The 13,153-nt window shown below is 37.6% G+C and overlaps 1 protein-coding gene across 1 annotated transcript in view; it reads left to right on the top strand.

The window, feature by feature from the left end:
• Nucleotides 1–10,816, top strand: part of LOC149225572 (protein DCL homolog, chloroplastic-like) — a 132,853-nt gene extending 122,037 nt beyond the window's left edge. Inside the window, exon 3 of the mRNA XM_089377153.1 lies at nt 10,334–10,816. Coding sequence (XP_089233279.1) covers nt 10,334–10,504 — 171 coding nt within the window. The 3' untranslated portion in view covers nt 10,505–10,816. The remainder of the gene's footprint in view (nt 1–10,333) is intronic.
• The last annotated feature ends 2,337 nt before the right edge of the window (nt 10,817–13,153 follow it).

The following is a 13,153-nucleotide window of genomic DNA, read 5'->3' as shown; positions in this document are numbered from 1 at the left end:
TAACCGAAGCCAAAGAAATTAGACAGGATATTGCCAAGATTCTTAGAAATGCCAAACCTCCATCATGCAACATAACTAAGGAAGAAAAAATAGCTCTAAATAACCTGAAAAAGAACAAAGACATAATTATCTTAAAAGCAGACAAAGGCAATGCAACTGTAATTATGAACAAATCTGATTACGATAGAAAAATGGAAGATCACATAAACAATAGTGGATGCTATAAAATCTTAGATAAAGACCCTAGCGCTAAAATTCTTAGGGATGTCACCAAGAAAATAAAAGATTCATCTCTAGACACTATTACAAAAAAGAGAATCACCCCTACTAGCTCCATCACTCCTAGAATATATGGTGCTCCCAAAGTCCATAAAGAAGGCACCCATTAAGACCCATAGTTAATACCATAGGTTCACCCACCTACCTCCTTGCTCAATACCTTGCTAGAAAGTTACGTCCCTTAGTTGGAAACACATCATCCTATATAAAAGACTCTGGATCATTTGTTCAATGGATCAAAAACCTTGAAATGAAAGATGAAGATTTCATGGTAAGTTTTGACTTTGTTTCCTTATACACTATGATTCCTTTGGATGAAGCCATCGAAGTTATGCAATCAATCAGTAATAGTGAAACCTTCGATCTCCTCAAAACTTGCTTAAAATCATCTTACTTTAGCTTTAAAGGAAAAAATTATACCAAATGGAATAGCAATGGGATCACCTCTATCTCCTAAAATTGCGAACATATATACATGGAACATTTTGAACAAAAAGCCCTCAAATCCTTTCCTTATTCCCCTGAAGAATGGAAAAGATTTGTCGATGATGTTTTCGCAAAATGGAGTCATGGTAAGGACAAGCTTGAAGAATTTTTAACTCACATTAATAGTCTCTCAAATCACATTAAATTCACTATTGAAATAGAAAAGAATAACCAATTACCCTTTCTTGACATCCTCTTATCCAAAAAAGATGGGAAACTTAGCTCCAAAGTTTATAGGAAGAAAACCCACACGGAAAGATACCTTCACGCTAACTCTCATCACCATCCAAAGCAAAAATTTGGAATTATTAAAACCCTAACTACAAGAGCCTCTAGAATTTCCGACCCTAAACACCTAAAACATGAAATAAAACACCTCCGTCAAGTCTTTGAGCATAATGGTTATCATAAAAACATCGTAAAACCATCCATAAAACCCTAAAGGAAAATAGGGTAAAGAAAACCTTTGACATTCCCAAAATTTCTTTACCTTACATAAAAGGAACAACTGATAAAATTTCTAGAATCTTAAACAAGCACAACATCAACATTGCATTCACTCCCCCTAACACTATTAGGAAAATCGTAGACTTCGCAGAGGACCATATAAACCCCGGACTACAAAAAGGTGTGTACATAGTCCCTTGCTCATGTGGAAAACAATACATGATGAAACCGGCAAATCGTTAAACATTAGGCTTAAGGAGCATGCTGCTGACATATCAAGGAACAGAACATCAAAATCTGCGCTTGCAGAACATGCTTCCTCCTCCTCACATTACATTTGTATGGAAGAGGCCAAACTTGTCATCAAGAAAGAGAATTACCTAAATGAAAAATTAAAGAGGCCATAGAAGTTGAAAAGAGAAAGAACAATATAAACCATGATGAAGGCCTTATCATAAGTAATCCCTGGGAACCCTTAATAAATCATACCTCTCATAACAACAATTCTAATAATAATTATCTTAAACATTAACTAAAATTTTAAGCACATTAAAGTTCAATCATATTAACTTAGACTAAATATTTCAACTCATAATAATTTTACATTATTAATAACAATTAAATTAAAGTCTTTATGAAAAATTCAAAAGTTATTATGAAAAACAAAATAGCCTTGATTAGAGGTAAAACATAGTAGTTAGGTTATAAGTGATTATTTTTTGTCTACAACCCACATCACAATTGATTTTATATATACATTATGATAATAATATAACATAAAATTAACAATTAAGTAATTTAATAGAAATATTATTCTCATATCATAATTATCTCCTGAGTAATAAAATTACATTAAGAATAAAAAATTCTACTAGCCGATTCCACAACGTTCCTTCGCATCTATCTTTTCACATGGAAAAATCATAATTTTCATTGATAATATTAGAAAATCAAATGTTGTAGATGCTGATAGCATATGTAGAAAAGTGGGCAAAGCCACTTACAGTGCAAACTCCAAAAAGGAGTATCCGTCAAAAGCCCGAAAAAGTTAAAAACAGGCTTCAAATATTTCCAAAAAACGGGTAGAAACCCTAGCAAAACAGGGGTCAGAAACCCCACAAAGGCAAACAAAAAGCCCGCTGACAACCTTTGACACAAATACACGCAGCCATGGAAAATTACCAAAAACCAGAATATATGCAGGGCACAGGCCGCCCAGAAACCTGAAACAAAAAGCCCTGAAAAAACAGGGCAGCAAGAAACAGGGCATAAACCCACAATGCCAGTCAAATGCGCAACACCAGAGAAGGCCGCACCAACCGGACCACGAATCGAAAACCTCGGCACCAATCCTCGTTGGCAAACGCACAAATCGCCTACAAAAAACAGTGACGACAACATAAGGAAGCCTCGAAGACCTGTACAAGAAAAGGAAAGGCACGAACCAGGGATGGAGGCGGCTAGGGCAAACACCTCACCCCCATTCCCTCGAACTCTTCCCCCGAATTGCAAGCTGTAACCAGAACCAACTACTTCACCATCGAGCAACAACGACAGCTTACGAGAAGCCACTGGAGACCAGGTCATGAAGCATAGGAGAGGCACGAACTAGGTGCAAAGGCGGCTAGGGTTCAGCCTCCTCGCTCCCGTTCCCTCAACTCCCTTTACCCCGCATCTATCATTGTATATATCCTTGCAATTTCCTTGCCCTAATCCACACCAATCTTCTCAAGAATTTGGGCGTTCCCCTGAAGATGGACTCACATAGAAGTCCGAAACGTTGGTTTTAATCAAAACTCTAAACAGGTTATTCCACAAACATTTTAATATTATTCTTGATATTGTTTGATGAAAGATCTAACTAAAGAAGATAAAGAAGATAACTAAAGATTTACAAGCAATATCAAGGTAAGAAAAATAAGATATAATAGTCGTTGCTTTACATTTTCCAACACATTAGCCCTAGATTGAGAAAGGCACTAGTCTTATCTCTTGTGCCAATCTTTAAAACCCTAAAAGTTATTTTATTTGTTTGTTCTAGGGTAAATCATGGTTTATTTACAAACTTATACATTTTTAGGATTGTACTAGATTGTTGTCGCAAAAATCTAGTAGGTCCAATGAAAGGACTCACCAGGCAAGGGACAAAACCTATGGCAATAATGAGGGAGGGTTGTCACTGCCACCTCACCAACCTTCCTTTTGCAATTTAGTGGGATTTCAACCACAAGAGAGGCTTCCCTATGCTACCTAGAAGGTATTCTAATACTATGGCTCAAGGTGACTTATTTTGAAGGTCTAAGGATAGGTAGAGTGCTTGGCAGGGCCAAAGATGATAAAGATATTCAAAGCTCAGGTTCAAGCTCTCTAAGGTTAGACCAATGACAAGGCTGGTATAAGTTAAGTTTTGAATTATGTTCAATTTTAGCGCATGCAATGGGATATAGGAGCCTTAGAAAACCCTTACAAATGATTTTCATCAAGAAGGGGACAAGGGTTTACAATAGAGGTTGGGGCTAGCTTAAGCAAATGAGTTTTAGGGCTGTTATATGTGTATAAATAGCAATAGATAGAGATGATGTCAACCCTTCTAGGGCATGCAAGCAAAATTATGATGGCAGATTTTTCTTTTAGAAGGTTTACATAAATTGCCCTACCATTTAAAGCCACTCCCATGCGATAAAATAGCACTTTACACACAAATCTGCTCTTAAAACCCTAGCAGCTGCCCTAGTTGTCTAGGGGATAGAGGGTTTAAGAAAAAAATATTTAGTTTAGAGATGATCAACACACTTCAAGACCAGTTCCTTAACCTGCAAGAGAAAATGGAGTTTAAATGGAGCAAAATGCCAAGGAAGGACCTCGCTGGACTAAGGGGGGATGCTCTAGTGCATCCACATGCAAAACCCTAGCTACTATTCTTTTGAGGGGAGAAATTATAAGGTTTGCACACTAGGAGTTTCCTTATAGGCTACGAAGAAGACAATTTTGCTTGCATTTTATGAAGCAATGTTTCATTAATGATAAACATACTCATGGAACAATAGTAACCCTACTGAAAAATTTAAAGCATGCAAAATATCAATAATCAACAATAAACCTACATAATATTCCACAATAGCTCTTCTTTCAATCTCATAATAGTGTCTCCAAGCAAAAAATCACATCCAAGAACAAGTCACATCCATAAAAGATCACATTATGCACAAGTAGCAAATAAGGAAGCAAGTCGCAGTCTTTTAGGCCAAATTTATATGAGCCTTCTCCCGCTCACTTTACAAATTAAATGACTAAAGCCCTAAAGACAAGTTCACTTTTGAGTGTTCCACAAGAAAGAGGCTACAAGCCAACCTCATAGCTCAAAAACAAGGCAATATGGCATAAAATCCCACTTGTGAGAATAAATGCTCCAATAGTATAATGTCACCCTCCAAGTGAGCCCAATAAGCCCTCAAAATGTGAGACAAGGGCTAAGGAGTGCTCCATACTCCAAGAAGGCCTCAAGAATCATGTGCAAGCCACGAAAAGTCTCTCCATGTTAAAACATCATGCCCAAAGTGCCCTACATCACTCTCAAGAGAAAAAGGGGTGATGTGGCATCAAATATCTCAAGCGTTGGGTATCCAAGTTGATGTACAAGCCCTCACTGGTCATCTCAAGGATGACCATCACCATCTAGGTTCTAGATCAAGTGATTCCCATCAAACAGTTTCAAGGCAAGCCTGGGGGCATCCTGGGTCCACTAGGCACATCATCAATATCCCCAACACTAAGCATCATGGGCTCAACGTTTCGACATTTGAGGGTCCCTTCAAGTGTCAAGCATCATGTGAATTCCTCAAATAGCCCAATGCTTTGCTCTGGGTAGGGAACGCTGCACCATCAAAATCAATCTCCCTGTTTGCACTAGATAGTATGGCTTTTGCTACTTTGTTGAGGAGGTGGGGCAATCACCTCTAGAAACCTCTGCTACTGTGATGTAGACAACCTGACCAAACCTCCTCAAGATCAAGTGTAAATCAACAATCATTAGGTGACTAAAACCATGGACACATCATAGTGGACCATACTTAAAGTTATGGGCACAACCAATACTTCACACAAAGATCACCTTAAAATATCTAACTAGAACAAGTCCTCCATAGGTGTTTCCTATCTTATGCTTGGGATGTCTAGATGGATAACCCTATTAGGTGTTTTATGTGAAAATTCCTTAATTGCAATTACTGGAAATTTATCTCCTAATTGTTTTGCAGTTTATTTGTTATTATGACAAATATCGATAAACTCACAATTGCAATTTTCACCAAAATAAAATACACTGCGGAAAATAGAATTAGGAACTAAAAAATAGATGCACACACAATAAAAATCAACACAACAATTTTTGGACTAATAGTCCCCGGAAAAACCCTACAAGAAAAACCAGTGTAGGAGATGAGGGTTTATTTTATTATTATGCAGCAATAAAATCTGAGTACAATATCTGGATGCCCAATTGGCAATCCTCCAACAAATAATCTGGGAAAAAATATATTGGAGAAATGATCTCTCTTCTGCAAACAAACTCGACCTACTTTTGGCCTACCTGTTATCTCTTCCCGGTAGCTTGACCGGCTTGGAACTCACACTACTGGCCTGGGAAATTTGTATTGCCCACAATTCGACTCCAACTGAGCCGTCCAACCTCCCTCTTCCTTTGGAAATGACTTGCTCTGCCTTTCGAGTGATCTCCCGGCCTCTAGCAATTGAAACGACTCACTTTCTAGCATTCGCACTGGTTTTTCTAGCTACTTGCATTGGCTATTTGGCCTCTCTACAATAATTCAGCCTCTCTTCTGCTGGCTCTCCGTCACTGGAAAATCCCTTTAAAAATCTCTACTGCTGCTCCCTCAATCACTGATGCTCTCCCTTTTTGGCTTGAACTCTTCCCTCGTTGAATTTCTGCGCACTGGGTAGCTCAATTTGCCTTGCTCTTGCTATCACAATTGTGTCTATCTCCATCCCATCGACTTCCTCTTATAATCTTTTGTTGGAGCTTCAATGACCATGATTAAATCCTCATCAATGGCTAAGACCATATCAAAAACGATTTGTTTGAGTCTCTAGAGTATTCTCGATCATCCTTAATTAATTCCCATTAATTAATGAATTTTCCTAAGTTAGACATATCCATTTTTTAATTATTGATCAATTAATTTAATTAAGACGTTTCACAAGCTTATCTCGCGAAACCTTTTCTAGGTTTTGGAGATCGTGTGTTCCTTAGTCTCTTAGGCGCAAATTGAGACTAGAACACTTCTTCGATGCTACCAAAATCTAACATTTCCAACCCCCAAAGGGAAGTGACAGGGCCCAAATCATCCCATCAATCCATAGGTGCGAATGTAGATGGTGGTAATGGAGTGGACGAGACTTTAGGGCCAAGTGCCATAGTCAAGTGACCTGGTCCAACATCCTAGTATGTAAGGAGGGAACATTGTGGAGGCATGAAATACCCCTTCGCCTGCTTTCCCCCTCTCTAGTGCGCCTTTTACTTCTTTGTGATAATTCTTTGATATTGGTTCATAACTTCATAGCTTAGGAGCCCAATCTTGCATTTGAGAGATTTAGCATTTATTACCCCTTATAATGAGGTGGTTTATTGCTCATTAGGGTTGGGACAATACAAGGGTTCCTTTTTATGTGTGGAGCATCAAGTGCTCTAGGAATCAGGCGATGGCTAATGAGGGGGGTAGAGCTCATGCTAGGCTTTTGCTCACACACTAATTTTAGTCCTGATGATCTTTGCATTTTTCCTTTTTCTTTTAGTGCAACTTTCTTTGCTTTTATCTTTCTTTTAGTTGCATCAACCTACAGGGCAACATTTTCTAGCCCAATCCTAGGATGAGGATGATAGAGTGCCAATCCCCATGAATAATGACCACATGCCTAAAGAATAGATGTGGAATAGAGGGAATGATGGAAAGTGGTATGGATTATCACAAGCATGCTACTTCAATGAGAGCCTCCCCAATATTGTCCTACCTATAACCCTAAGGCCTTAGAGGAGGTCCCACTAGACTAGGATCAAAGACTAGCCACCCAGGTGAAGTGATAGAACAAGAATACAAGAAAGGTCCGTCTATCATTCAGATCACCCCTTGATTCACATTAGTATGCCCCAAAACAATAAGCAAAAATCACATGATTACAAAATGGTAAAAGTACTTGCTGATGGATGACCCACCTTCCTTCAAGATGGAATGTCAAATGGGAGAAAGAAATCTGACTAGAGCATATATGTGGAAGGTCCATGGCATCATGTCAAGTGTTGATCAATAGGGTTAAAATTTCTCCTATGGGTTACCCACTTTTTGGTGGGTAACATGGACAAAGCCATATAGTTTGTATAATGAAGCTGTACTTTCCTAGGCAGGCCATACCGCTTAGTTCAAGGTGATTTATTGACCATGCAACTGCAGCTTTGTAGTAGATTGTGAAGGTTTCCTTGTAATTGTTTTTGAAGGAACAAAATGATGATTTTGAAAGAGAAATTACCTTTGTATGTGTGAAACAGTTTTATGCTTTCACTATTTAATTTTTAGCTATTGTGTGATTGATGCTATGGTCTGAAATTTAATTTCTATTTAATTAAATTGAACAAGTTATTTGTTTAATTCAGATCATAAGGACATTAGTCATCTAGGCTTAGAATTTTTACAATAGTGCTCCAGCTGGGGTTTCCTTGTTGGTTACTTGTATGGAGCTAAGTCCATGTTTTATGTTGGCCTCCCTCACTTAGTCTATATAAAGGGAAGAGAGAGCCCTTATTTATAGTATATACAAGCCAACATTGTACTTTTTATTCTATCTTTGTAAGTCTTGGAGAACTCTTGTATAGAGCAAGACTTAGCGCTTGTGATGTAAATTTTAGGAATAGATAGACAAAAGAAAGAGAGAGAGAGAGCACTTGGATGTTCTTGGAGAGATCAATCTTGTGATATGCATGGCTATGGTCTGTTCTATGTCTAGGTCATGTTGTGAAGCAAGAAGAGGTAGCACTAGGTTTCCAAACCCTAGAGAAGATATGAAGATAAGAGCTATTGCCTTGGATGATATTGCAGTCTTGTTCTTGTGTGATGCATGGGGGCCAGGGCAAAATTATTGAGAACCTAGCTTGATGAGTTTTGAGGTTCATGTGATACCTTGCATGGAACAAAACTTGTTTATTGTACTTCAGATGTTCCATGGAGGTCTTGGTGCTTGTGTTGATGCAAGAGTTGAATACCTAGGGTTTGAGAACTTAAACCTTAGGATATACATATAGAGTTGAAGGCTAGAATTAGAGTTGTCTTGCGCTAGGTTTTGTGATCCCTAAAGGAAGACAAGTGTTAATGTGTAGACCTTCAGCACAGTGAGATACTTTGCTTAGAGGACTTCAAACTTGATATGATGGTGTGCTTAATGGAGCTCACTGAAATGCCTTGCTTGGGCAAGAAGTTGTCATGGGATGTGATGTTGTGCTTGCATGTACACTTGTGTGATGCAAGTGTTAAGTGGCTAGCTTTAGTTGAGAGTGATTCTTTGCTAGGAGTTGGTGGCTAGGATTTTGCTATGGTATCTAGAGTTTGGAAAGCTTGACTTGTGCCAACTTGAGATAAGCTGTTGGTATGTACATTTACTTCATCTTATCTCTCTCTCTCTCTCTCTCTACACACACACATATATATGAAGTGTTACAGCTAGGAGTTAGTGGCTAGGGTTTTTTTATGGTTTCCCTAGCTAGGGTTTAGAGAGCAGCTTATGTTATTTTCTTGATTGGGTAGACTCTAGCACTGGCTGTGCATGTTGATTTGACATAGCATATGGCTATTTTGGTTAAGTGATTTAACACATCTAGAAGATAAAGGAGCAGATTGACTGCTGTTATAATCTGCAGTACTATGACATTACAGATCTGTTAAGTGCTTGGAAAGTGTGCCCCAAGGAATGTAGCTTTGTGGTATTGAAGTGCACTTGAATGGCATTTATTCTTGGGCTCCCTTGTGATATTGGGTCAAAGAGAAGAGAAATATTTCCGCTGTAAATTCATATTTGTGATATAGCCCTAAGGCTGAAAGTTCACAGGAAATAGGTCCAGAAAACCTTGAGGTTGAGATGAAATTTTTGAATTTGCTATAAATTCCAGATTTCTGGAGTTTCAACAAAGACAAGAGTCTACCCTATGCTTTACATTAGTTGCATTGTGTGACATCAACAATAATTCCTATGAGGTTAACTATCCTAGTATTATTCCAGAATGTGTGCCTGCTTGAGGGTAGAGATTTTTCATGTAGAATCTTGAACTAACTCCCCAAAATACGTAAAGGTGTCATATTGAATCAATGTTGTGTTCCTTAATTAGGTAAAGAAAGGGATATAATTTTTTTTGTAGCAATTAAACACAGTGAATAGCATGGACCACTGGTTTGGAGTGTAGTCTTATATATATTATACATTTTGGATTATTAGAACTCATCCCTTGAGTTTACATTCCTTTCATTCAGTTTTTCGCCATGTAGGTGTGTAGTTAGTCTTGACTTTCAGGTCACTTCTCACGCTAAAGCAGAAGAGAGGGTAGCAGTATCTCAAGACAGCCAAAAGACCATGTAAGAGTAGCAGTGAGTATCTCAAGACAGCCAAAAAACTATGTAGAGTTTTCCACTAATGAAATTGTGAATTTTCAGTATTCTTAGTTTTATATGCTTTTAAACGTGCAAATTTTGCTTGTTTCTGCTAACCCTCTGCAAATAATTATGTGTAACAACAATCTATTTATTTGGTCCCATGTATTTTATTTATAACCTCTTTGGCCGATACTTATGAATGATCTTAAAGAAACATCTCCAAAATAATTTTTCACATAGGATTCTATTCTTGTGATTTTCAAACAATATGTTTAGAATTTTCTATTGCCTGAGATTAATCAGCATGAATATTGTTGTCAAGCTCTGGTATCCTGGACAATGTTTTATCATGTTGCTTGTTTTTTATTGTCATAAAGGTTTTTAATGGATTCGTAAAACTGTGTAAATAGTTGTCGTCATTATTTATGTATAATATTTGTGAACGTATTTCACAAACTATCCTTTTGTTGCAGGTGGACAATCACCCAGATTTTGAAGATTCCCGCTGCTTATTCATCACTCGGAAGGATGGAGAATCAATAGACTTTTCATACTGGAAGTGTTTGATAGGACTTGTCAAGAAAAGATATCCCTTATATGCAGAATCCTTCATACAAAAACACTTAAGACGCGGTCGCAGCTGACCTCTTGTTATTCTTCAGTGTCTCTTTGCAATATTTGGGCATAAATGTGTAAACTTGTCAAGGAGAAAGACTCTCATGCACTTTCTTATGTTCGTTTGTGACAGCCATGTGGAAGTGGACTTGCTACCATTCTTTGAAAACATAACCTTGGCAACATTGCTTCCTTGATGTGAAAGAAGACCAAATATCTGGATGCTGCAGAATCACCTCAGCAAGCAATTTAGATAAACCCTTTTTCTTTTATTGTTTATTTAGATGTATTTTTTAAATCACCTGCAAATAGAATATTTGGAGACTAATCATCAATGATCACCTTTAGCAAGTAGAATATTTGGAGAGTAATCATCAATGACTACCTTTCAGCAAGCCATAACAGATTATATGAATAAATCTGTCATTTCTATCTAGATTGCTTGGAATATGTAGATTTCTCAAAACAATTTCCAATTTTAGATATAGAAGATGACTAATGGGTAGTCATGATAGTATACATATTGTATTACCTTTTACTGGGATAAATATCAAATTTTTAGCCAACAATTGAATCGATTCTGGGATACATATTGAGACAATGACTTTTTTTGTGCTACGTGCAAAGAATTATGCAGAACTCCATGAACAGATTGTATTTACAATTATCTAGAAGATTATGGTTAAACTGTGACCAACACATATCAGAGGCCAGGCCTACAGGTCCTATGAGGTGTTTGTAGTATAAACCACCCATGTCTCATATTGACAACATTTGTGAAGTACTAGGAGCACCAAAAGCTTTCCCAATCCAAACGCTGGATTTGTTGGAAAAACACCAGCTTTTGGGCAAAAAGAAACTCTTGAAAGGCTCACACTTCTTCCTCGATGAAGATTTAACCAAAAAACAACAAGAGGAGAGAAGGGATGAAGGGAAAAGGGCATGGTTGCCGTTGTACAATGGTAAAGCCGTTATTGCAGTGTTTGGGCCTCCGGGCAAAACAGGGCAGCAAGCTGGCAGTAAAGAAAAATAGAGAATTCAATAATAGGGATGAAAACAACAAGAGCAGCATGGACGAAAAGGGGTGATGACTCAAATTTGAGTCTTATGTGCCAAACTGCGTAGCAGTCAAATCCTACCCAGGTCTACCTAAGTTTAGTTTGTTGGAATTGCAGAGGTTATCCTTGGAGGAGAGGACATGGGTTAGGGCCTATTGCAGAAGGTAGAGACATAACTTGTCTCACGGAAACTCATGAGCATGATGGTTGCAAAACTCCTGTGTTTGACGGTTATTTGAAGTTGGCAATTTGGAACAAGGTAGCAAAAAATGGCAAAGGGTATGGGGGAATACTAGTTTTAGTGAAAAAAAAAGAAGGTTGTCACATTCAGTTAATTAAAGAAGATGAAAATAAACAATATTTATGGTTGAAAATATCAGAGAATGAGAATCGCATAAGAATTGCAACATGCTATTTTGCCCAAGTCTCAAAAACTTACAAAAATAAGGGGCTTGACAGCAAGGATCCGTATGCAGCTTTAAAACAAGATATTGTCGTGTACTCTCAGCAGGGAGAAGTTCTTTTAGTGGGAGATTTCAATGCTAGAACAACAAATAATCAAGCTAACATTCTTTGTTGCAAAGAGGATAACAATCCTATTTGGCTCATTGAAGAGGAGAATCCCCAATGGGTGAGGTGTTCAGAAGATGACAAAGTTAGCAATCATTTTGGAGAGGAGTTGCTTACACTGTGTGGGGCTTTCAACTTAATTATTTGCAATGGTCTAGATAGATGGAAAAGGTCTGGGAACTTCACTTGCAACACATACAATGGGGCAAGTGTCGTTGACTATGTGATGTGTTCACAAAGCTTGATAGAAAAGATAGACAAAGTTAATATTGGAGAGCATATTTGGGACTTAAAATCAGACCATAACCCAATTTATATAAGGTTATCATGGTTAGAAGAAAGGCAACATAGGAGGAAAACCCAATGCTCTCAACAATTAATATCAAGGGGCAAAATTCTTCTAACACAAGAAAATTGTACTATCTTCAAGACAATGTTAGAGAGATTAATTCAGAAGGAGAAAATTGGTTTCAAAAGCTTCAACAGTCATGAGTTAACAAATATAATTCAAAGTGCACTTGAGAAGTGCAAAAGAGCAAAAAATAGGAAATCAGAATCAAATTGTTTTCTTGTAAATGCTTGGTTTGATGAGGAATGCAAAATGGCAAGGAGAACCTTGAAAAAGGCAGGAAAGGAAAAGATGAATGTAAAGTTATATAAGCAGATACTAAAAAGGTAAAGATATGAGTTCATGCAAACAAGGGAAAAAGAATTAATATATTTAAGTAAGAATAATCCAAAGCTTTTTTGGCAGGAACTGCAACCAAGGAAGAAGCAAATTGAAAATAATATTACAGCCAATCTATGATTTGAATATGCAAGGCAACTCTATGAGAAAGAATCTGAGGCGAAGCCCCACCTAGGATCAACACAAATTCAAAGCTCTTCACGTTACAAGAGGTGGAGAATGGAATTAAGAAGCTGAAAACAGGAAAGACAAAGGACTTGGTTGAACTTCAAGCAGAGTATCTAAAATGGGGAATGAACGCTCTTGCACCACACATCATGGAAATATTCAACAACATCATTCAACAAGGATTTCCAAGAGAC

This window comes from Pinus tabuliformis, chromosome J (genome assembly GCF_031772625.1).
Source record: "Pinus tabuliformis cultivar Carrire ecotype Pingquan chromosome J, CPIR1, whole genome shotgun sequence".
In the NCBI taxonomy this organism is placed as follows: Eukaryota; Viridiplantae; Streptophyta; class Pinopsida; order Pinales; family Pinaceae; genus Pinus; species Pinus tabuliformis.
The sequence above is the reverse complement of the archived record's forward strand: the minus strand, read 5'-3'. Positions and strand labels throughout refer to the sequence as shown.